The 25,970-nt window shown below is 48.6% G+C and overlaps 1 protein-coding gene and 1 pseudogene across 1 annotated transcript; one reads left to right on the top strand and one right to left on the bottom strand.

Annotated features, from left to right (window-relative positions):
* Positions 1-1,139: 1,139 nt before the first annotated feature.
* Positions 1,140-7,269, bottom strand: LOC136455355 (uncharacterized; annotated as a pseudogene).
* A 14,951-nt stretch (positions 7,270-22,220) lies between these two features.
* On the top strand, positions 22,221-24,101 carry LOC136453613 (uncharacterized). Its single transcript, XM_066454172.1, has 4 exons — positions 22,221-22,578; positions 22,710-22,921; positions 23,023-23,299; positions 23,407-24,101. Exons 1-4 carry the CDS (start codon positions 22,321-22,323, stop codon positions 23,749-23,751), a joined length of 1,092 nt encoding a protein of 363 aa, XP_066310269.1. The 5' UTR covers positions 22,221-22,320; the 3' UTR covers positions 23,752-24,101.
* The last annotated feature ends 1,869 nt before the right edge of the window (positions 24,102-25,970 follow it).

The following is a 25,970-nucleotide window of genomic DNA, read 5'->3' as shown; positions in this document are numbered from 1 at the left end:
GTCGTAAATGATCATAAATTTTCAGTCGGAATAGTATTTTTCTCTCACACAAACCAGCCAGCAGTACTTCTTCACGAACCAGCAACGATACGAATCAGCCAACCGAACAGATACATATTGGTTGCATGTACTTAGTGATCGAACCTACAACTCATTCATGGTACCTGCGTCTGTGTTTTTGCTATAGCCAATTTAAGTTTATAGTTTGACGCACACACATGTTTCAATTAGACTGTTAAAATGGGTAAGATGGCACATTTGGCACAGCTCCAGCTCTAAGAATTTCTAGGGGCTACTCATTCCTAGTTCCAAAAATTTTGGAGCAAGAGCAGTGGACACTTTGAAAGTTATATATTTTTAAATTAATTTATTTTATACTATAAAATGCAAGTCTAACACGTACCCACCTAGATAGTTGTGTTAAATAGGCACTATTCATACGTGTGTCAACTATAATGGGGTATTCGTTTAGAGCTTGGGGCACCAAAAATACTTGTATCATTTTTTGCGCATAACCCAAAGTACTTGTATTGTTCACTCTAGATAAGCCAAGAAAACCTCTATACTTAATATGCAGAGATGGCTCCTGCAATGCTTCAAGACCCAACAACAACAGTCAAATAAAACTATGGGCCACTGTGGTAGAGCTTCACTTCCCAATTATTGAGCTTCACTCCTCTAATAAAGTGGTTCTGGTGCGGGGCAAGGTAGGAAGTAGGTGAGGAGTAATTCTGGATGATTCCGGTGGTAATTAAATGAGGAGCAGTGGAGAGCATCAGGTTTTTTAGCTCCTAAATCATAGTGTAAATGGAGAAGTGATTCTTGTTAACTCCCTACCAGAATCTAGAGTAATAGCTAGCATTTTAACTGTTTGATGGGGCTCCATAGAATTTGCTACGAAGGAGTTTAGAGCAGAGCTCTACTATACCATACCAAACATGCCCTATATAGTATTAACCGATTTTCCTTATAAGCTCCGTGGTCAGTGAAGATACAATACAAATTTAACTTTCTGCAAACAATGTTTCAAGATTAAATATGTAAGTCACATGCAAAATGAACTAATATATCTATATAAATTGAAGTGATAGTTACCGAAAATTTGATAAACGTAACCAGTCAAACAATATACGCCAGTTAACAATTAACAATGCCTCAGTATCCAGTATCCAGTATCCTCATCTCGTACATTTGCATATTAGATTGCAGACTAAATTTAATTAGCCTGTGAAGCTGAGAAATTTTCTCCATTACAAGCTAGAGCGAGGTTACATGGGCACACAGAGGCCGGGTTGCACAGCCTGTAGCCCATGATACTGGCAGAAGAAAATTCAGCTACTTCACAGCTTAATTTGGCACGAGCCATCTTATTGAGCTACATATAGCTTTGCTTTAAATTGTTTCCTTGGAAATGCTATATGTACTTGTGCTTAATTAGTTACCTTGATCATCCTCGATCGCATGGGCTGGTTGCATGGTTCATTCGCAACTACGTACACGACGGTACGAGTAGCTAGGAACAAACCTGCATCAGCCTCAGCCTGCAGACCACCTTAATTATCTTATGGGTGGGGAGATAGATACACTTTTATCTAGCAGCTATAGCAGCCGACAGATCGACCTCACCGACTGTGGAAACGTACGGTGCGGTCCTTCGCGGCGGCGGCGGCGGCGGCGGGCTCGTCGACGGGGCCGTGGTCGGCGCCGAAGGAGCGGACGTGATCGTTGCGGGATCGCTTGTGCTTGAAGTCGGAGCCGCAGGCGCAGAACCAGCGCTTGCCGCAGTTCTTCTCGTGCGTGCGCCAGTCGCCCTTGACGGCGAAGGGCTTGGCGCAGCGGCGGCAGCGGAAGGGCTTGGCGCCGTGCTTGCGCTTGTAGTGCGTCTGCAGGGTGCGGAAGTCCTTGAGCGGCCGCGCGCGCGGGTGCGCCACGTTGTTCTTGCACCCCGCCGCGCAGCAGTAGCACGGCAGCTTCAGCAGCGCCAGCGTCTGCGTCCCCTTGAGCGACTCCGGGCCCTTGCGGTACTCGCGCCCGTGGCCCCACATGTGCATCTGGAATAGTACGTATACGTACGGAGTATAATGCATGCACATGTAGATTAATTAGTTGGAGTAGTAACAGAATGGAGATTTATGAACATTTTTTTGTGTGAATTGAGATTTATGAACCCATGCAAACAAAACAAGCAAAAGATTTATGAACATTTTGCTTGCTTTGTTTGCATGGGTGGATTGTAGTACATCGAATTACTTACTACTGTGCTTTTGTTTTGAAGAACTACTGTGTAATTAAGTCACTGTGTGTGCATGCAGAAATGGTGTATGGTTGGTTGTACTTGTATATATATGATGGTTCATGGTTTTGGAGGCAAGGTCAAGCATGAAATTGAGTTCGATCGATCGACTTCCAGTTTCCAATAAAATATCATGATCTGCATCACCTATACAAGCTTCTTGTTGCCGCATATCATATATGACGTAGAAATGAGTGTACTGCTGTCATTTCTAGCTTATACACAATAAAACTCATCAATTATTGACTCAATTCTTGCAAGTCCATGCGGACACAATAAAACTCATCAATTATTGACTCAATTCTTGCAAGTTCATGCGGGCGGGGCACTCTCAATTGCGACATGTCTTTTGTTGTTTTATCGAAACCAACACGATAGTCGATAGATAAGTAATTAACTAGAGTTACGGCAGGGAAACGCAAACAAAGTGCCGTAACAAATAAGATCCAAGTTCAATCCAGTATATAGGCAAATAAACATGGTAACATACCTGCATGTTGTTGTATCTGTTGAAGGTCTTGTTACAGACATGGCAGACAAACTGCACCGGGCCGATGAGGATCTGCGCCGGCGTCGGGATCCAGTACCGGCAGCCGGCGATCGGCAGGCCGCTCTCCTCACCCACCACGCCGAATTTCCCCACGCCGACGACGATGCTGTTTGATCCTTCCACCGACGCCGGCACCACCTCGTCATGCTCCTGCTGCTGATCCGCCCCCTCCGCCTTGCAGCTGCCATGCATATGCTTCCACTCCTCGCTCTCGTCCTCACCCTCCTGATCCACTTCGTCGTCTTCCTCCTCCTCCTCGTCACCCTTTTCTTCCATGATGGCATCCTCAATGCAGGATCCACCAACCGGCAAGCCGATGTTCAAATCCACGCCGGACTGCGCCAAATCGCTGGTCGCCCCGCCGCCGCCACCGCCGCCGCTCATGATCTCTTCTTTGACGGTGCACTGCTGCTCCTGCTCGTGATCATCGGCCCCTTTCCCCTCACCGAACCTGCTGAGCAGCGGCAGGCACGTCATGCTGCTCACTGCTTCCTGCACAACTCCACCGGCTGCTTGTCCCTCTTCACCAAGCACTGCTAGTACATGATGCCCGGACGCCTTCATCGAGGTCGATGACGACGACGAGCTAGGTGACGACCGCGACGACGATGGCGACGAGGAGCGCCGCGGCTTGAGCCACTGGAAGAAAGGCGAGCCGACGGCCTCACCTTCCATGGCGGCACAAGTCCGCGGCCACATGGATCCTGATCTATCACCGATCGACGACCCTTATTATATATAGCCACTACAAAGTAAGTGTGTTCTGGCTCTCTTGATCTTGGGGGTTTGGTGGAGTGGAGAAGATGGGAGAGGGAGGTGTAGCTAGCAACAACAACAGAGAAGCAGCAGCTTAATGTCAAGGCGTGCCTGTCACGGCCCTGCGGAAAACGAAGGGTCTGTGGCCACCAGTCCGTTGCCATATATATGCTCGAGTCTAACGCTTCTCGCTCTAAATACATATTGGTTGTACTTAGTGATCGAACCTACAACTCATTCATGGTACCTGCGTCTGTGTTTTTGCTATAGCCAATTTAAGTTTATAGTTTGACGCACACACATGTTTCAATTAGACTGTAAAAATGGGTAAGATTGCACATTTGGCACAGCTCCAGCTCTAAGAATTTCTAGGGCTACTCATTCCTAGTTCCAAAAATTTTGGAGCAAGAGCAGTGGACACTTAATTTGAAAGTTATATATATTTAAATTAATTTATTTTATACTATAAAATGCAAGTCTAACACGTACCCACCTAGATAGTTGTGTTAAATAGGCACTATGTATACGTGTGTCAACTATAATGGGGTATTCGTTTAGAGCTTGGGGCACCAAAAATACTTGTATCATTTTTTGCGCATAACCCAAAGTACTTGTATTGTTCACTCTAGATAAGCCAAGAAAACCTCTATACTTAATATGCAGAGATGGCTCCTGCAATGCTTCAAGACCCAACAACAACAGTCAAATAAAACTATGGGCCACTGTGGTAGAGCTTCACTTCCCAATTATTGAGCTTCACTCCTCTAATAAAGTGGTTCTGGTGCGGGGCAAGGTAGGAAGTAGGTGAGGAGTAATTCTGGATGATTCCGGTGGTAATTAAATGAGGAGCAGTGGAGAGCATCAGGTTTTTTAGCTCCTAAATCATAGTGTAAATGGAGAAGTGATTCTTGTTAACTCCCTACCAGAATCTAGAGTAATAGCTAGCATTTTAACCTGTTTGATGGGGCTCCATAGAATTGCTACGAAGGAGTTTAGAGCAGAGCTCTACTATACCATACCAAACATGCCCTATATAGTATTAACCGATTTTCCTTATAAGCTCCGTGGTCAGTGAAGATACAATACAAATTTAACTTTCTGCAAACAATGTTTCAAGATTAAATATGTAAGTCACATGCAAAATGAACTAATATATCTATATAAATTGAAGTGATAGTTAATTACCGAATATTTGATAAACGTAACCAGTCAAACAATATACGCCAGTTAACAATTAACAATGCCTCAGTATCCAGTATCCAGTATCCTCATCTCGTACATTTGCATATTAGATTGCAGACTAAATTTAATTAGCCTGTGAAGCTGAGAAATTTTATCCATTACAAGCTAGAGCGAGGTTACATGGGCACAGCAGAGGCCGGGTTGCACAGCCTGTAGCCCATGATACTGGCAGAAGAAAATTCAGCTACTTCACAGCTTAATTTGGCACGAGCCATCTTATTGAGCTACATATAGCTTTGCTTTAAATTGTTTCCTTGGAAATACTATATGTACTTGTGCTTAATTAGTTACCTTGATCATCCTCGATCGCATGGGCTGGTTGCATGGTTCATTCGCAACTACGTACACGACGGTACGAGTAGCTAGGAACAAACCTGCATCAGCCTCAGCCTGCAGACCACCTTAATTATCTTATGGGTGGGGAGATAGATACACTTCTATCTAGCAGCTATAGCAGCCGACAGATCGACCTCACCGACTGTGGAAACGTACGGTGCGGTCCTTCGCGGCGGCGGCGGCGGCGGGCTCGTCGACGGGGCCGTGGTCGGCGCCGAAGGAGCGGACGTGATCGTTGCGGGATCGCTTGTGCTTGAAGTCGGAGCCGCAGGCGCAGAACCAGCGCTTGCCGCAGTTCTTCTCGTGCGTGCGCCAGTCGCCCTTGACGGCGAAGGGCTTGGCGCAGCGGCGGCAGCGGAAGGGCTTGGCGCCAGTGCTTGCGCTTGTAGTGCGTCTGCAGGGTGCGGAAGTCCTTGAGCGGCCGCGCGCGCGGGTGCGCCACGTTGTTCTTGCACCCCGCCGCGCAGCAGTAGCACGGCAGCTTCAGCAGCGCCAGCGTCTGCGTCCCCTTGAGCGACTCCGGGCCCTTGCGGTACTCGCGCCCGTGGCCCCACATGTGCATCTGGAATAGTACGTATACGTACGGAGTATAATGCATGCACATGTAGATTAATTAGTTGGAGTAGTAACAGAATGGAGATTTATGAACATTTTTTTGTGTGAATTGAGATTTATGAACCCATGCAAACAAAACAAGCAAAAGATTTATGAACATTTTGCTTGTTTGTTTGCATGGGTGGATTGTAGTACATCGAATTACTTACTACTGTGCTTTTGTTTTGAAGAACTACTGTGTAATTAAGTCACTGTGTGTGCATGCAGAAATGGTGTATGATTGGTTGTACTTGTATATATATGATGGTTCATGGTTTTGGAGGCAAGGTCAAGCATGAAATTGAGTTCGATCGATCGACTTCCAGTTTCCAATAAAATATCATGATCTGCATCACCTATACAAGCTTCTTGTTGCCGCATATCATATATGACGTAGAAATGCGTGTGCTGCTGTCATTTCTAGCTTATACACAATAACACTCATCAATTATTGACTCAATTCTTGCAAGTTCATGCGGGCAGGGGCACTCTCAATTTGACGTGTCTTTTGTTGTTTTATCGAAACCAACACGATAGTCGATAGATAAGTAATTAACTAGAGTTACGGCAGGGAAACGCAAACAAAGTGCCGTAACAAATAAGATCCAAGTTCAATCCAGTATATAGGCAAATAAACATGGCAACATACCTGCATGTTGTTGTATCTGTTGAAGGTCTTGTTACAGACATGGCAGATAAACTGCACCGGGCCGATGAGGATCTGCGCCGGCGTCGGGATCCAGTACCGGCAGCCGGCGATCGGCAGGCCGCTCTCCTCACCCACCACGCCGAATTTCCCCACGCCGACGACGATGCTGTTTGATCCTTCCACCGACGCCGGCACCACCTCGTCATGCTCCTGCTGCTGATCCACCCCCTCCGCCTTGCAGCTGCCATGCATATGCTTCCACTCCTCGCTCTCGTCCTCACCCTCCTGATCCACTTCGTCGTCTTCCTCCTCCTCCTCGTCACCCTTTTCTTCCATGATGGCATCCTCAATGCAGGATCCACCAACCGGCAAGCCGATGTTCAAATCCACGCCGGACTGCGCCAAATCGCTGGTCGCCCCGCCGCCGCCACCGCCGCCGCTCATGATCTCTTCTTTGACGGTGCACTGCTGCTCCTGCTCGTGATCATCGGCCCCTTTCCCCTCACCGAGCCTGCTGAGCAGCGGCAGGCAAGTCATGCTGCTCACTGCTTCCTGCACAACTCCACCGGCTGCTTGTCCCTCTTCACCAAGCACTGCTAGTACATGATGCCCGGACGCCTTCATCGAGGTCGATGACGACGACGAGCTAGGTGACGACCGCGACGACGATGGCGACGAGGAGCGCCGCGGCTTGAGCCACTGGAAGAAAGGCGAGCCGACGGCCTCACCTTCCATGGCGGCACAAGTCCGCGGCCACATGGATCCTGATCTATCACCGATCGACGACCCTTATTATATATAGCCACTACAAAGTAAGTGTGTTCTGGCTCTCTTGATCTTGGGGGTTTGGTGGAGTGGAGAAGATGGGAGAGGGAGGTGTAGCTAGCAACAACAACAGAGAAGCAGCAGCTTAATGTCAAGGCGTGCCTGTCACGGCCCTGCGGAAAACGAAGGGTCTGTGGCCACCAGTCCGTTGCCATATATATGCTCGAGTCTAACGCTTCTCGCTCTAAGGCCGCGTTTAGTTGCGCCCGGAATTGGCGCCGCCGGATTTCCAGCGACACTGTAGTATACTGTAGTATTTTGTTTGTATTTGGTAATAATTGTCCAATTGTTGACTAATTAGGCTCAAAACGTTCGTCTCGCAAAGTACAACCAAACTGTGCAATTAGTTTTTGATTTCATCAACATTTAATACTCCATACATGTACCGCAAGTTTGATGTGATGGGGAATCTTCTTTTTGCATAGTGTCAAAGTTGAAAGTTGGGGGTGAACTAAACATGACCTAATGTTTACATGTGTGTCCCTCGCGGTTGAAGTTTGGAGGCTTTTCACACCCGAGGCAGGCAAAGAATCAGGAAACCTGCGTCAGATAGCGCGTGGTGGTGTGAATGAACTCCGATCAAGCGCAGGCATATAGCAACACCAATACATATGTAGTGCACCTTGTTGATAAATTTGTGTGCGAATGCATGCTGAGTGCTGCATATACTGATCAAAACCAGCTTGGGACTGATGGTCCCTGGCCTTGCATGCCGCCGTGCATCAGGACTGAAGGCCCGGCGAAGGCGGTCAATTGTTGCGATTAGTGGACTAGTGAAGGTGTATAGTCGTCGGCCAGTGCAGAGGACCTGAGGTATTGAGTTTAGGTGAGGTACACCGGGACGAGAAATTAAAACAGATCAAGATGGAACGGTTATTGTGTCCTCTACATCAACACCGGGGTCCGGCAGTCCGGCCATGCATGTTGACGCATCGTCGATCGTCGTCCAAAACCAGCTGTAATATTTTTGTCGCTAGCAATTCATTTCTTCCTTTGATTCTGAATAATCTTTTCTCAAATACGCAAAAGATTTACGTCTTATTGTATTAGGTAAAAGAGAGGTCGACTTAAAACAGCCGTAGCTGGACCATCCTAGCAACATACCTCTAGTTTCGATATTACATAAATAAAAAACAACCAAAACCAATACAGCGGTGAAACCTTAGAGGTGGCCTTGCGCCTTCGCGGCTGCCTAGACACACCCTTACCACCGTCCGAAAAGAGCATGTCCAGTGCTTCGACGTTAGACGCAGCCAGGTTGCCGTCGAAGATCTTGTCAAAGGCCTCTAGCTCCGATGCGGATGGCGCTGATGGACCCCTAGAGTAGCCCATACGCTGCATGATCAGCACCTCACCTCGCTTGGAAGCAGGTATTCGAGAGAGTCTCTGGGCCGCCAACCGCCTGCTCCGCCATGGCAGCACCGGCATAGCAGGAGGCTGCTTGGGAGGCTCACGAATAACCGGATAGTCGACCTTCTTCACCACGCGCTTGGTGAAGCTCTTGAGGCGGCGTGCGGCGGAGCTGTCGCTGATGTCGACTGTGTAGTCCTTCCGAGGCGACGTACTGAATATGTCTGTATCCGCCGTAGGGCTCGGCCAGACTGAAGCCAGGCGGACCACCCACCTCGTCCTACGTAGGCACGTCAGCTCTTGAGGTGGTGGTCGGCGTCGCCTGTGTAGGCGTGACCTGAGAGTCTGAGACTGACCGTGCTCAAGTGGCGGTGGAACCAAGTCCGTTGCCAGCTGAGCAGGGTGGGAGACCATCGTCGAAGTGGCGCATGTGCACGCACAAGTGGCCCCGAACGAGGCTGCAACCTCCTCCAGCATCGGGTCCTTCGAAACTTCGCGTGTGTCATGGGTGGCGTTCGGGCATGGTGAGAGCAACAACATGTCGAGGTCGGAGAGGCCCCAAATATGGCACGTCCCACTGTTTGGCCCGCCATGACCATCACGGGCAGCACTAGAGACACTGAACTTTGCCGCAGCGGTGCTGTCCCCTTTCCTCCGTCGACGACGCCTCAGACGTCTCTGACGTCGGCGCCCGCCACCGCCGCGCTCAGCCGCACCCGGCACAGCTCCAGCCGAGCTCAGCATGTCATCCTGAGTGCGTGAGGGGTCGCGGCGACCCTGGGCAGAGTGTCGAGCAGGCGGCCGGGTGCCCGAGGTACGCTCCCGGTCAGGTTGTCGCAGCCGACCTTCCTTAGCACCAGATGTGCTGGAGCTACAAGAAGGCACCGTCTGCCGTCACTTGCAGTCCTACGCGAGGTGTCCGAACCCCTTGCAATGAAGACAGCGTGGAGGCAACTTGCAAGTTGCCACCCTGTGCGCGGAGGAGAGACAGTTGAAGCACTTTCCGTGTAGGTCCGCCGGATAGCGGGTACGGGTGTGCTGCCAGCGCCGCTTGGCGGCCCCTGCGATCAACTTTTTACAAGTTTAGTCGACTTGTTACTTGAGCATTAAAAAATAAGGAATGGATATAAGATGACCACGTTACCCGTTCACCACTTTACAAGCACAGTTAACAAAGCTTGAAACAGGCAAAAAAAAAAGATTTTTAAAATGTGTCCTAAATGTAAAACGACTTTTATTCTGCAAACGATAATGAAGTTTAAGGTGTCTCTCATGTGACAATTGTTAACACTAGACAATGAACTGACAACTCACAAATCGCCTTCCACCTCCAGCTCAATCTATTGTTCAATTTTCAACTAAGGCTATGTTTGGTTGACCTTCTGAAAAGTACTTCTGTTGCTAAAAAAAACAGAAAGCCAACCAAATACGTGAAGCTTGCTGTTTTTTCAAAAAAACAACTGCTTTCATGTAATACAATTTTAGAAGCATTTTTTACCTGCTTTTGGCTTCAGCTTTTAGAAATTTATGAAAATAGATAGTTGTTCCATAGTTATTTCAAAGGAGATAGAGAGAGAGGGGTAGGTTTTATACTTGTTTTAGCCAAACAACTTATAACTTTTCCATATCACGTAGCTCACAACATTTTTTTATAGCTCATGGCTAAACTAAACAGACCCCTAAACACCACATGTCAAGGCAGCTTGTCACGGTCCCCAATGTCTCGTCTACCTTAAAAAAACTCGATCCGCGGTGGCTAGACAACCCCGGGTATTCCGGCTTAAGAAGAAGATCTTCTCACGCAAATCGAGAAAACCCCCGAACCTCTGCCCTCCCATACACAGCTGTGGCAGATCCGTCCTAAAATAACTCACTTCTGGAGGTGTTTGTCTTCCATTAGACACTAAACACCCCAAGAGTGAGCTAATTTAAACAGTTCTGTCGAGCACATCCCCATGGGAGAACCCGAAAATCCTATATTTTTCAACATGATTATAAATGGGAGAATAAAGCTTACAACATTTTAGATATTTCTTACATCACTTTCCGTACAACATCAGAGTATAATATTTATTGTTTATAACAGCGGAATATAACCATGTTATCAGAGTTTCAACGGAAATAAAATCATTCAATGACAAGTCAAACATTAACATAATGATCTGTTATGTACATCATAACATATTATAAGTTTTTCCTTGTAAAATATTTTGGGTGAAAGTTTCAAATAAACTATATGTCCGCAACGTTAAGAAAATCCTCGCTAAGCCCACCAGGAGGTTTCCGCACACAAGTGTCAGCTCCAGCATCCACCTGTCACATGCAATAGATAGAACAAATCCTGAGTACTCAATTGTACTCAACAAGACTTACCCGTCAGGAGGAAAGAAAAGACTCCAAGGATATGCAAGGTTATCTGGCTTGTGGATTTATTGCATCTGTAGGAGCATTGCTAAACATGTGTCCTTATATTCAATTTTATTAGCAGTCATCATTAGTTCATTAACTAACCATTCTATGTAGGCACCTATGCTACTTTCAAAGCAGGTGGTAAGCAATCAGAACTATTTTATCATCTTTCATATTCCAGTTCTTACTATGGTGCTAGATCATAGACTAAGTCTTACCGTATTATACGGCGGTTCACGAGCCAATGTATCCCTAGCTCGGTACGCCGAAACATACACCCCGCTTATACCCCAGGCACAAGCAAGATCAACCCACCACTCTCCTGTCAAGGGGTACAGGTCCCCGTCCAAACTTAGGACTCCAAGCCTCCACTCATGAAGTCCTGGACTCAGTGTGACGCTTAGACCTCCACCATCCCACCTCTAATCAATCGGTCCGGAAAGAGTCCAGAACCTACGACTAGAGAGCAACGAGCCTTTCCGCTCCCATAATCAAGTATGTGCTCAGGAATAATAAGTATGTGACCTGACTAGAATCCAATGCAATGGACCGGTCCTTAATCGTACACTGACGGAACAAATGCAACCCGAGCCTCGCTCGAATGCCTAACCAAGTCCAAATCCAAAGTACCATTCCGCCCAGTCTCTAGTTATCATTCATATATATTCCTGTGATAGTAATATAATAACAACAATAATATCTTTTCTATCTCTCGCGAGCGACAGGCAATCACTCGACTTCTACCGAAGTCCTGTAGCATAGCAATTTACATGATCCTATCATACTAGTAGGACTCATAGAATAAGGATATATATATATATATATATGCAAGTGGTTTTCATTCAACTCCTTAAAACTTAATGCACAAGCATAAGATAAAGTACAAAATAATAGGGGTTATGCACCGGAGCTTGCCTGAGTAAGATATAACCAAGAGTTAGCATTCCATCATTGTGACACGATCATCAAGGCACCATCTTTTCTGCTACCTTGGTTGACTCTATGATCCATTGTTGTTCCTATTATGATATACGTGAATGCAACGCAGAGATGCCATTAATCAACGGCAACTGCAACTCTTAAATACGATTTCGCTCCGCGATCTAACAAGCTAGCTTAAATGACTAACGTACTAGTCTACGTATCCACATCATCAAGTAAGGCTTTGTCTCCGAAAAAATATTCTAGTTTTAAAATCCCATGGTGTTTCGGTATTTTATTGATTAAACATATATTTTTGAACTATGGCTCATTTAGCTACCTTAGCAAACTAATTATTATGGAGCTACAGAAATTACAATGAGCACCTAATAACGTTAGAAATCTACTATAAAAATTTTAGGGCCAGTACTACTATCAATTCATCACCATAATAATTCCTACAAGTTCATGTTTTACCAATTTTAAGTGCTTCAAATTGATTAGTCTACTCTTGAAAATTCTATGAAACTAAGTGAACAAAATACATTAACAGATAGGTCATGATTTTAGGAACCTAACAAGATTGGTTTCAAATTTTTGAATTTCTACAAAATTTTATATTAAATTTGCAAGATTGCCTTAAAAACTAATTTAGAAAGTGTTTTAGAATTCGAAACGGGCTGGCGGCAACCACTTTGGCCCAGCAGTCCAACGCCGCCCGCGCGAGTCGCGATAGCCCAGTGCGGCCCAAGCCCAGGGCGTCCGCACGCGCTTGGTGTTTTGCAAAAGAGGACTCGCACTCTTAGAAAATCAAACAATACGGTGTGGCACTATTCCACTAGTCTCGAGTTTTGCACAAAGCACCCCGAAATACCTCGTCTTCGCAACGACCGGGTCCCAGACGTGCCCGTGCACGTCGACGCGGCCCTGGCCGGCACCGCCCGACCACGTCGGCCTACTGAGGCCCACAATGACGCGTCTACTAGACCGACATGGACCTCTGGTCCTACACGCAAAAGTAGAAGGCGGCGGCACGTTCAACGGTGTACTAATCCCACCTATCCACGTCGATGGAGGATCCGTGTGGTGGCGTGAGTGCTCCGACGAGTCTACACCCTATCGGACGAGTCGTGATGGCAGAGAAGGGTCAGAGGCTCACCATGGTGCGCGCTATGGAAATGGTTAAAGCAGGGGCGGGTTGAGGCGGCCCGGCCACGTGCGCCCGAGCACGACGGCGACGTTCCATGGCGGCACCAGCGCGTCACCACGTCGTCGATGGGTTTTCTGGCCAAATCAACGCGAGCATCGGATAGAGGTCAAGGTGAGCCTAGAAACACCACCAATTGAACCCTTACCTCCGGGTTAAGGATTTACCCCCAAACCACAGGTCGCGTAGGCGCTCATTTCCGGCGGTGGTAAAATGCCAAATTGGCGGCCCACAGTGCACCGATGGACCAGGAGAGAAACAAGGCGCTTAGCCAACCTTCTAAGCTATCCACAGGAGCGATGGATTTCGCTACGAAACTATAACTTGGCAATGGGAAGAGGGAGAAATGATGGCGGCTCTGCGCACGGTGAGGCGGTGGAGTGGTCTAAGAGCGAACCGAGCAGTTAAGGTGGGCAGCTCTGGTTGGTGGCAAAGCGAGCACGTGGTACAGTTGACGAGGTGGGAAGGGTTGTCGCGAAGTGCACGGCATTAAGCGACAAGACCGAGCGGGGTCGCTGGTGGCGGCTAGCAGCAAAGCAGAGCAGGGAGGTGTCCGTCGCCACTGTGACCGGGGTCATCGTCGTGGTAGGTGAAACAAACGGCGGGGCGATCGCCACGTCGGCCTAGCCACGGCAGCCGCCGCAGAGCGGCACGGTGGTAGGACGGCCAGACACAAGTGAGCGTCGGGCGCGGCGGCGGGACGGCCAGGCGCAAGTGAGCGGCGGGCGCGGCGGTAGGACGGCCAGGCGTAAGTGAGCGGTGGGCGCGGCAGCTCGCGGTGTGCCCATAGCGGCCAGGCTGCGGTAGCAGCAACCGGCCAGTGTGGCCACTTGCGCGCGTGCCCAGCGCACCGACGCCACGACGTCGGGGCTGGATGGCCTGTGTTCATGTTATGCACGGATTTTAAAGCGTTCAAAACGTCTAAACCGTTGATCCAATCTTCAAACCACTTTTACTATACCTTAGAGGGTATATTAGGCTACTAAAACAAGCCATAATACTACCCTACTCCTAACCCAATTTCTCTTTAAAAATTGCTAAACATCACAATGCCTAACCTTCCAAAAGTTCATTAAATGTTTCTAAGTGTTAAATGGATTTCTATTTCTAGTTACACTTTTAAGCTATTGAATATAATACTTAACAACATTATCTCTCAACACCAAGTATTTCATTGTCATATACAAATCTCATTTCAAACTTTATTAAGGTGCCACGTACATGTTCTATAGTATTTTTGTTCAATAAAAATTAGTTTTAAACCCTAAGTGATATAACATGACTATTGAATCAACTTTTATTTCGCATTTTTGTTGACCGTTTCGAGTTACAGAAATTGATTTACACACTTTATCACATGCATTAACACATAAACATGATGCTCATGATATATTTTAGTAAATGATTTACGGTGTAACACCAAGGGTGTTACAACAGTGGCACCTTAGCTCCATGAGATAAGCTGACCATAGACCTGTGCTTTGGATGTGGGGCAGACGAGGGAGTTTTTTTCCCTGTTCATTGCGGCCGAAGCCACAAATAAAAAATGAGTCCCTTGAGACTCGAACTCTAACCACCCCAAAGAGGAGGTACTGAGCCTATACTAACCACTCAGTCAGCAGATTGTTCCCCTTGTCTACCTCTAATAATGTCCCACTATTCATCTTGGACCATTTAAACACTATATGGTGGTCTATTGTTTACATTTTAGGCTTTTTGGCCTATTGAAATGGTAATTTCATCAACTTAAAATTTTGTTTTATTTCTTTATCTATATCTATATTTCTTAAATCTTAAACCCCACTAAAAGTTCTATGCAAGTCGTCCACCTTAGTAGCCACTATCAAATGCAATTATAGATCACTAGCATATGCAATTATGACATATATATCAATAAGACACATCATCCACTAACATGTATTTAGTTGTTCACGTCATTGTCTATCGGAATAAATTTGAGGACACATATTTGGGTGCTGCTATTGGAGTGAAGAAAAAAAAACTATGCCGACAAAAATAGAAGGAGCATCCAAATCAAATATAGTGGCTCTGATTTGGGTGCCCCTGCTAAAGTTGCTCTAAGGCAATAGCTACCTCTGCAGGAATTATTGGCATCCTACAAGTCACTGCTTCGTGCTTCTCTCTTTCACGAGAGATTCCGATGTGGAGTGGTGAGACCACTGTCGATGCTGCAGCGTTGGACCTGGCCTTGCGGTGCAAAAAATCGAACTTGCAATCATTATAACAACAGCAATGCGAGATTTGTTCGGTCAGTTTGTAGGAAGAAGTCGTTATTTACCCAACTTTATAATGGAAAATTTTAGTGTCCAAACTGGATGTTGTTTGTCTACTCCTAAACATGGACCAGCTAGCAACACGGCTTCAAACTTCTGAAGATATTCAAGGCATACCGCATACGTGTCTCATTCCTGAAGCAATTAAGAACTGCGCCAACTCGGAAACTTTCAGGTCACCAGTGTCGGCCCTGCTGTTCTTCCACTAGCGTCGCCGTCGGCCTCCCCAATCCCCTGGAATATCCAGATTGCCCCACAATGCAGGTCACTTGAGCCTCTTTCCCCTCTAGTAGTCTAATCCGTGCGCCCTCGTGACTGGCAAGACGAAGCAGAATTGGGAAAATCACTTGGTGCCGACATAGCCCAGTGCAGCTTTACCTTACTTTGATGGAACATGAACATGATGAAGCGAATTGGCAAGACGTCGTCAAAAAGCAGGAGGGCCGCCGGCTGCGTGACCGGACCCGCCGCTGATCCGATCACCTGGAGCGCGTGCTGCTTGCTGGTGGCGCTACATGACCACGTTGCGCTACGTGTCCAACACACCGGGGAGCCACAGACGCAGGGCGCCGCACGCGCGCGCGTGCCGGTCGATGCTGGCGAGAAGTAGGCGGGCGCGTGCGCTCCAGTCCAGCTGCCCAGGCGCGCGCGAGGTGCATGCATACGGGGCTCGTGGATCGCTTTTTGGAACGGAGGCGCCGCATACGTAGAGGCGCCAGGCACCAGACATCATTAGCCTGGACCGGCACACGAATCGGCCGTGTTGGACTCGGTCGCCTGGGACTGGGGCTCCTGTGTCTGGGTGGCTCGAACCTGGTGGGACGGAAACACGGAGTGGACTCGAAAGCGGAAAGGAGCTCGGCTGCGAGACCCGGGACGGTCGCGGCGGACCGGCGCAGGGCTCCTGCCTGCGGCATCGGGCCAGGCGTTGCACGGTCGAGCCCAGCTCCGTGTAGCCCGTGTATAGTTAGAGGGCTCGTTAGTTCCAGCCCTGTGGGCTGGAAGCTTGAACTCGTTGGGCCATTCTGGTATCCAGCACCACTGTGATGGCTCAGTCCGTGCTCGCGTGCGACAGGCAGCGGCGACCACAAGAAGCCGCAAGGCGATGAAACGTCGTGAAAGATCCACGTTCACTTCGCACGGCCAGCTGGGATGAAAGCGGTCGGGAAAACACCCTAACCATTTTTGTTACTGTATTTTTTTCTCGGAAACGGGAACGGGAGCGGAAACGCCGGTCGGGAAAACAAAATCGGATATACGGGATGTCGGAAACGAAACTATTCGATCGGGAACGTGTCGATAACGGGTGGGAATCGATAATTCAAATCAGGAAGATCAATGCAAATAACCACATTAAATGTGCAACTCATCGGAACATACATAATACACAAGCAATAGTAATGTAAATAACTAATGCAAAGAAACAGAACAGCAGAACAGAGAGACTGCAAAGGAAAAAAGGAAATAAAAAGAATGGCCTAAGCTACTCCGGTGGATTTCTGGGCTACCGCTAGCGGGGCATGGACCACGTGCATGCATGCACGCGCAGGAAAGTAGCAGGCCTTGACCCACAACTAGCAGGTCGGCAGCACCGCAGTGCAGTAGCAAGCTCCGGCGTTTAGTCCCACCTCGTCCATCCATTCACTACTGCAAACGCTAGTGAGATATAAAGAGAAGTCAGGGCCAGCGTACTTGTCTGCAGTTTGCTGACGGGAAGGAAATCGGGAAAATCCGGGAATTCCCGAGTAACAAGCGGGATCCGAAAAAACGGTCGGGAAAATTGCAAAACCAATCCCGTTCCCGTTCCCGTTCCTGTGACCTTGCTCCTGTTTCCGACCAGATTTTGGATTTTTCCGACTAAAACAGGAACGGGCAGGAATTATGGGAAACGGTGTCGGTTGGTGCCGGAACTTTCCTGTCCTGTTTTCACCCCTGGGCCAGCTCCGTGGTGAGTCGGACACCGCTCGGCGCTTGCTTGTGACTTTACACAGCATCTGTCCTCGACCAATCTTGTTCATGGACGACGACCCTAGTGATGCTCTAGACAGTCAAGACTCAGGAGTCACAGTCATACAGCGATACGGACGCAATAGTCTTCGCCGTTGTTTATTTGCCGAAACAAGGGGAGAGCAAGACGCGAGCGCCCACCGCCTGTTCACGGCCAGTGAAAAGACTCGAGCGTCATGGGATGCATCGAAGGTTCGCTATCATTACCCGAACAGCACAGACCCAAGACCGAAATTTTCTTCGGGCGGTGCAGCCTGTTGGACACGATCGAGGCTACGGACAAACTCGACACCGGCGAGATCACGCCGTGCAGTAGCAGGCCGACACGTGCCCACCACCGGCCCTTCTCCTGTGGGACAGCCGACGGCCGCTGCCGCTTGGAGTATATCTTGCAGCGGTTGCCTATAAGATCGCTAGCTGTACGTAACCAGCCGCGCCGTCAGGACACGGTGCCCCATCCGCGTGCTGGCACGGGGACGATGGACACTTGACAGCCAGCACGTCCTGATCGGCAGCTGCCTGATCCCGAGACTGCCTAGCTGAATCACAATTCACAATCCCGAAGTTGTCTCCTGTGCAGGCAGTAGCGCACTTTGAAACTGTATCACTACTGGAGACGTTCTCTTTGCCGAGGGCTTCTGGGTTTGTCGAGTGCTAGATCTCGGGCACTCGGCAAAGGGGGTCTTTGCTGAGGGCCAGCCCCAGGAGCCCTCGGCAAACAAACGGCCCTCGGTAAAATAAATCTTTGCTGAGGGCCTGGCCCTTGGCAAATATGGCCGGATGGGTCACGGCGGCCACTGGCGTCAGTCTTTGTCGAGTGCTCGCCGTCAGGCCCTTGGCAAAGATTTTTTTGTTTTTTTAAATATTCTTTGTCGAGGGCCATTGGCCAGGCCCTCGGCAAATTTTTTTTTTTGTCCGTGGGCGGGAAATTTGGGCCGCTGGCCGATTTAGGGTTGGGTCCTTTGCCGAGGGCCCAGATCCAGGGCCCTCGGCAAAGATTTTTTATTTTTTTTAATATTCTTTGCCGAGGGCCAGGCTAGACCCTCGGCAAAGAGTTTTTTTTGTTTTTTGAACCCAGTTTTTTTGTGGTGCTATAATATATTATTTAAATCTTAATTTTAAAATTTGGGCCAAATTTGACTTTTTTATATATTTCCCTAATCTATTTCTTTTCGTTGATTTTTTTTTGAATATTTCAAATTTGAACTGCAGGTGGATGGATATAATGCAATTTAGTGATTCGAAAAATGTTATTCATGGTATTTGGTGTATGTTGAGTCCCTATCTACGAACTCGCATCAAATTTCGGGCATCTTTTTCACGTAACATGACGAGGAACTTGTCGAAAAAGTGTTTTTAAATTATATAAAATCCATACGAAATCCGAAAATCATGAAACTTGTTGAGGTGTCATGTTATCGCATGTGTAGGCTGTGGTAAAAATTTGAGAAGATTTCGAGCAAGTTGTGACGTCGGATGTCTAAAACCCAGACATCTCCACGTGTCGCGCTGGCAACAGATGGGTTCAATCCTTATGAAATAATGGCTGCCCCATACACATGCTGGCCCGTTTTTGTTATCCCCCTCAATCTCCCTCCCGGCATCTCCTTTCAATGGCATAACGTATTCTTGTCGTTGATAATTCCTGGACATCCGGGGAGTAATATGGGTGTGTTCATGGAGCCTGTGATTGATGAATTGATCCACGCTTGGGAGAAGGGGGTATGGACATACGACCGAGCTACAAAGACAAGCTTCAAAATGCACGTTTGGTACCACTACTCCCTGCATGACTTCCTGGCGTATGGGTTATTTGCCGCCTGGTGTGTTCACGAGAAGTTCCCATGCCCAATATGCAAGGAAGCTGTGAGGTTCATTTGGTTGAAGAAGGGTGACAAGTATTCGTCGTTCGACCAGCATTGTCAGTTCCTCCCTCTAGACCATGAATTCAGAGAAGACATCAAGAGCTTTACGAAAGGTGTCAAAGTGACATACCCTAAACCGCACTTGAGGACTGGTGCCGAGGTTCATGCTCAGCTAGATGCTCTCGTGCCTAATGAAGAAGGTGGTTTTGTGGGATATGGTGAGGAACATATGTGGACTCAAGTCCGGCTTGACGAGGCTTCCCTATTTCGATGACCTTCTTCTGCCACATAATATTGATGTAATGCACACTGAAAAGAATATCGTCGAGGCACTTTGGGGAACTCTTATGGACACTGACAAGTCTTAGGACAACGTTAAGGCTAGAGTGGACCTAGCGACATTGTGCGATAGACCGAATCAAGCGATGCAGCCTCCTAGTGGCCGAAACAAAAACTGAAAAAGGCCTAAGGTCAATTTTGTCTTACAAATCGATCAAAGGAGGGAAGTACTAAAATGGATCCAGACGTTAATATTCTCAGATGGATATGCAGCGAATCTTAGCAGGGGAGTGAACTTAGGCACTCTGCGAGTCAACGGGATGAAGAGTCATGACTACCACATATGGATTGAGCGGCTTCTTCCGGCGATGGTCCGAGGCTATGTCCCTGAGCATGTTTAGCTAGTGCTGGCAGAGTTGAGCTTTTTCTTTCGCCAGCTTTGTGCCAAGGAGATATCTCGGACCGTCGCTCAGGACTTGGAAAAAGCGGCACATGTGTTGCTCTGTAAGCTGGAGAAAATCTTTCCACCTGGCTTCTTCTTGCCGATGCATCATCTAATTGTGCACCTCCCGTCCGAGGCACATTTGGGGGGCCCATGCAGGCCCGTTGGTGCTATCCAATCGAGAGATGTCTAAAGACTCTTCGCAAAAAATATACAAAAAAAGCCAGAATTGAGGCTTCCATTGCAGAGGCATGCATTCGGGAGGAGGTGGCAAACTTCACAACGCAGTACTACAAGCCGAACCTTCCTAGCAATCATAATCCACTCCCTCGTTACAATGCTGGCGAAAATGAATCGACCCTCGGCTTTTTCCAAGGCCAACTCGACAGCGCAAGTGGATCAACCCCGAAGCTATTGGGAAATGAAGAGTGGCGCAGTATCATGCTATATGTGTTGAATAACCTTACCGAGGTGCAGCCGTTTATCAAGTAAGTTCTCAACGAACTTGTTTCAATACGCCGTCACTATTCTGCATCCAACCCCATTGATTCTCGTTCGGACAGAGAATTTGTTCGTGAATTCTGGCATCAATCAAGGGATCCTACCTCGCATGAACAAGACACCCTTGTTTCGCTTGGTGCGGGAGCGGGGAGGCCTGATTTTATTTCTTGGTTCAAACAAAAGATAATGTCCAATTTAGCTCGTACGTTCGATCGTCCAAGGTGATCGTACGTTTGATTAATATAACGATCTATCATGCTTCACCTTGCAGGCCCAGACCGGTTCATCCATGAGTGACGAGTTGAAACAGGTTGCAAACGACTGTGACATTAGGGTGAAGTCATTTACCGGCTATGACGTGAACGGATATCGCTTCCACACAACAAGTTACGAGCAGATTCGGCCCAAACGAAAAACCACAAATAGCGGAGTTTGTACGCCCGGCACTGATGGCCTCGACTATCATGGTAGAGTTGAGGAAATCTATGAACTCTCATTTCATGGAGACAAACCTCTTAAACCTATCATGTTCAAATGCCACTGGTTTAATCCTCGATCAACGAGACGAACCTCTCATCTTGGGCTAGTCGAGATTCGAGAAGATTCCATCTATCCTGGAAAAGATGTCTACATTGTGGCTCAACAGGGCGTGCAGGTGTATTATACTCGATAAGCCAACCAAGACAAAGAGGATCTTAAGGGTTGGGCTATTGTGCACCAGGTATCTCCACACGGTAAACTACCTGCCCCAAACAATGATGATTACAACTTCAACGCAAACACATATGATGGACAGTTCTATTAAAAAGATGGGCTACCATGCACGTTTGAGATAGTCTTACCCGAAGCAATCGAAATGGAAGTAGACAACGAAATGGTTGATGGCGAGGTCGATGGAGATGTGGTGGTAAATGCCAAGGACAAAGCAATGCTTGAGCAATTACTTCTAGGCAATGACTACGATAACAACATAGAACCTTCGGATAGTGTTGCCCATTTGGACAATTTTGACAGTGATGATGAGACCTATGATCCCAATCACGAAGATTATTCCTAGTACATGTAATACTATGTTTTTTTAATTTGTGCTTTGTTTATATATTTTGAATCTATTTCTAATATATGTACTAATTAGTCTTGTTCATTCTTTGTGATTGCAGGTGATTGAACAAAGATGGCAAGCAGACGTCCACGTCGTGACACGCCCTCGGTTTACGGGAGAGACCGCCCTCTCCTTCGAGGTGAGAGGTCGTCGTCCGGGGCAGCGTCCGTAGGAGGTGACGTGAGGAGGACCAGGGGCAGCAGCCGCAGGAGGCAGCGGTCTCCTCCCTCGCCGCATGACGAGGTGCTGGAGGAGGAGCACGTGACGGCCACGGCCACATCCTCGTCGGAGGACGAGAGGGGTCAGCAGATGGGCGAGGGAGGCGAGGCGCTCGAGGGTGAGGGAGGCGAGGGGCTCGAGGGCGACGGAGGGGGTACCGCTACCCGGACTCCCTACGAGCGAGGTCCCGCGAGCCTCCCTCCGGTTCCGCTTCCTCACAACCGCCCAGTGATTCGGCCTATGGCAAAGAGGTAAGTAACTATAGATGTTATCACAACTACTTTATAAGATATATTGGAAATCAGAAGAGAAACTGATAAATTTTCTTAATCACTTGTGCAGGCCCTCGGCAAAAAGGCCGTCTCCAGTAGTGTATGCCCCTCCTGTTGGCTCAGTATCTTCAGTCGCCAGCTTAACGTCCTCTCCTCCATTCGAAGAGAACTCTGATCGTCTCGTGTGCGGCTGACCGACGAGTGGAAATGGTCGCTCTCTCCAAGCTAGCCTTGGTGTCTGCAGTGGCGCTGCTGGGCTGGGCGTACCAGGCCACCCGGCCGCCGCCCACGGCGATCCTGGGCGCCCCAGGAGGGCCGCCAATCACCTCCCCTCGAATCCGGCTCAAAGACGGACGGCACCTGGCCTACAGGGAGAAAGGAGTGCGCAGGGAGAACGCCAGGTTCAGGATCATCTTCATCCATGGCTTCTCCTCCACCAAGGAGAGTGGCTTCCCCGTGTCCCAGGTAACAACCGACTGTTCCTGATCGCTTCGTAAACTGGAATTGAGCAGCTGTTGTGTTGTGTGCATGTTCGGCTGTTCGTATTCCAGAGTTCGTTGGGTTGTTAACGCTCGGGCCTCCACGACTGCATGCAGGAGCTTGTGGAGGAGCTCGGCATATACACGCTCTTCTTCGACAGAGCCGGGTACGGTGACAGCGACGCCAACCCGAAGCGTAGCCTCAAGAGTGACGCCACGGACGTCGAGGAGCTCGCCGACGCGCTGCAGCTCGGGGACAAGTTCTACGTGGTAGGGTGCTCCATGGGCGGCTACCCAGCGTGGAGCTGCCTCAACTATATTCCGCACAGGTCGGTTAAAGATAGGGATAGCCGCTTGCACGCCACCATCTCCATTCAGGTGATCGATCAGCTTGTATCTTCTGAATGGGTGGCTCGATCGGTCGTTGCAGGCTGGCCGGAGTGGCTCTGGCCGCGCCGGCGGTTAACTACTGGTGGCCACTGCCTGCCAACGTGTCGAGGACCGCGTACGGGAAGCTCGACGTCCGTGACCGTAGGACCTTCTGGATCGCGCACCACGCGCCGTCGCTGCTCCACGCCTGGCTCGCGCAGAAGTGGTTCCGGGTGTCGCCGATCGTCAGGGGCGAGCGCGACGCGTTCACCGGCAAGGACTGGGAGATCCTCACCGAGCTCTGGAGGAAGCAGCGCGAGAGCGGCCAGCTGGTTCCGGTACGAATTGAAAATCCACGATGAATCCAGACACGTTCGGTTTCTACGACTTTTACCCGTAGATAGGAGTACTACTGACGTGGGGAAAAACTACTTGTTTTCTCTAGGCCAAAGCAACGCAGCAGGGGACCTACGAGTCACTGTGCCGCGACGCGACGATCCTATTCGGCACGTGGGAGTTCGATCCCACGGAGATCAAGAACCCGTTCCCCGAAGGGGAGGGCGTCGTCAGCATCTGGCAGGGGTACCGGGACAAGATCGTCCAGGTGGAGATCCAGCGGTACGTGGCGCAGAAGCTGCCGTGGGTGCGGTACCACGAGCACCCCGAGGCCGGGCACGCGCTCCCGGACATGGACGGGGTCGGGGACGAGATCATCAGGGAGCTCTTGCTCGGCGACGGCGAGGCGCCGCGAGGCTTGCGGTTGCAGAGCGACCTGCGCCAGGATGGCTGAACGTGGGGAAAAGGTTGGTGAAGAAATTATAAACGAGTAGATATTATTCGCATATAACTGGAGAATAAACGGTGTTGCCCCAAGTCAGTGCGACGATGGCTTGACGAGAGTTGGGCAGTGCAAGAAGTCAGTGGTTGATGAACTTCAGTTGATGGATTTAGCTGGCAAGTAGTGTGTCACGCTACTTGGTCCACATTGATGGGTTAAGAGACGCTACCCAGTTAAAATGTTAGGCGGGCCGTTACGGTGATTTAAATTAGGCTGTGCCAGACACATAAATTCAGATTCAGGCTGTGATCTGGACAATGGCATATCATTCGTCAGAGAAAGCTGTCATAGTTTTGTGTGGCGTTAATAACCCATATATACCAATTCAGCCTGTTCGTTTATTGGTTTCAACTAGAGCTTATCAGCCATGATACGATATTTTTCTCTCACAGCAAACCAGCATCAGCTGGATTTATCAGTCCAGAAACCAACCACCGAACAGGCTCCGCGTCTTAAAGCTTTGATAGTCTGATTTTACACGGTTCGAACCTCCGCTGAGAAGTAGTATGGCCATCCGACCACCCCGTGTCGGGGATCCGTAGCCTGTGCAGGTTTGCAGAGCAAGGGCCTGTTTGCAATGCGGGATTTTTTTCTCATTCCTATATTTTTCCTGTGAAATTAAACTGATTCCTGTAAAATTTCTGTGAGATTCCTGTAAAATTCCTGCGTTCCAAATAGGCCCTAAATGATCAGCTTGTAGAACAGGGCAAAGCCGACAGCATCGCTGTTGCTGCAAGCTCTGCGTCACCGGAGAAGCACGGAGCGGGACACCGATGCCCATTGGACAGTGTTTCAGTTTTTATTATCCGTGGAATTTGTGACGAGCAACGGCCCACTACTATGACGATTCGTTTTGGGGCCATATCTTACCGAGCATTCGTAGCCTGAGCATGTCCATGTCATAATCCAACCCCTCTGGCTGAGGCTGCCACAGAACACAAAATCCAGCACTCTCGGCCCATGGATTGTCGAACGAAAAGTGTTAGAAATATAATTAGTTGATCAATTAGTAGATAATAATTGTATCATTCAGCCTGTTCGCTTGATCGTATTCGGCTTAAAAGTCATGTCTTATCAGCCAATGAACATTTATTTTCTCTCACACCAAATCAGCCAACGGTACTTTCAGCCATGGCTTATAAGCCAAACAAGCTCAGGCGATTAAACATATGCTAAGTGCTATGGGGGCACATGCTAATTAGAATTAGTGCTAATGTAATATCATACTGGACCTTTTCGGTGGGGTGAACGTGCATGAACTCATCCCTTGAACAGATATCATTTATTCATTTGGACAACACATCAGTAAACACAATCGTTCATTCCTTTTATCTCTTGTTCAATTTACATTAAACTCTACTTTCAACACTTTATCACGCACGATGATCTGCAAGAGTAATCGGCCACATGCTCTTTATCGAGTACAAGAAAATTCTCCTGCCGAACGATAATGCTGAATTATCTTGCCCGTCTCAAACCAAATGCGCCCTAACTACGTGAAATTCATAGTACATTTCATCATGCAATGGCTAAACCTTCCCTGCAGTCATTCTAGGCGTGCCAATCGGCAGCTTGCAAGCGGCATGGCATTTGGTGGGAAGCTGCAAGCGCCCGACGGGGCAGTGGCGGGATGTGGGTACGGGTACCTGCTTCTTGTGGAGGCGCGGACAACGGATGCTCAGGCAAATTGATTGTGCTGAACGACGGAGATTGGACCGGCGACTGCAGGCACGGGGTGGGGATCACCGTCGCGGCACGGCACGGCACGTATCCTGCACGTGTCCATCTCTCGCGGCCTGTACGTTTTGGCCCCGATCTCCTTTCCTACGACCACCCGGCACGCATGCATGTCTTTTCCCACGCCGACGTGATACCCGCGGGGAACTGCAGCTGAAACCATGAGCCTTTGCTTCCTTTCTGTGCTGAAACCGTGAGAGTACCTCTGTTTGTAAAATACTTAAATACGTAAACAGGTGTGTGAATAACCGGTGTGTATTGAACTGCAGTGCAGCTGGGTAGAGAGCGTGGACAAGGTTGGAATTAACACCTGCCATGCAGGGATGCCCCAGCTCTTGGTTAAGCTCCTTTTTCAAATACGGATTATTCTTTTTTCCATTCTTCTTCTTCCGTAATTCGAACCGATCCTAAACTTGGCGCAAATCGGTCATGCA

This window comes from Miscanthus floridulus, chromosome 5 (assembly GCF_019320115.1).
Source record: "Miscanthus floridulus cultivar M001 chromosome 5, ASM1932011v1, whole genome shotgun sequence".
NCBI lineage: Eukaryota > Viridiplantae > Streptophyta > Magnoliopsida > Poales > Poaceae > Miscanthus > Miscanthus floridulus.
Note: the sequence above shows the minus strand (reverse complement) of the source record. Positions and strands in the feature narration are given on the sequence as shown.

Bases quoted from the DNA above. Each gene is read 5' to 3' on its own strand.
- LOC136453613 (XM_066454172.1), top strand. From the start codon at position 22,321: ATGGTCGCTCTCTCCAAGCTAGCCTTGGTGTCTGCAGTGGCGCTGCTG. The intron at 22,922-23,022 runs GTCGGTTAAAGA...CGGTCGTTGCAG, and splicing joins CTCAACTATATTCCGCACAG to GCTGGCCGGAGTGGCTCTGG. The intron at 23,300-23,406 runs GTACGAATTGAA...TGTTTTCTCTAG, and splicing joins AGAGCGGCCAGCTGGTTCCG to GCCAAAGCAACGCAGCAGGG.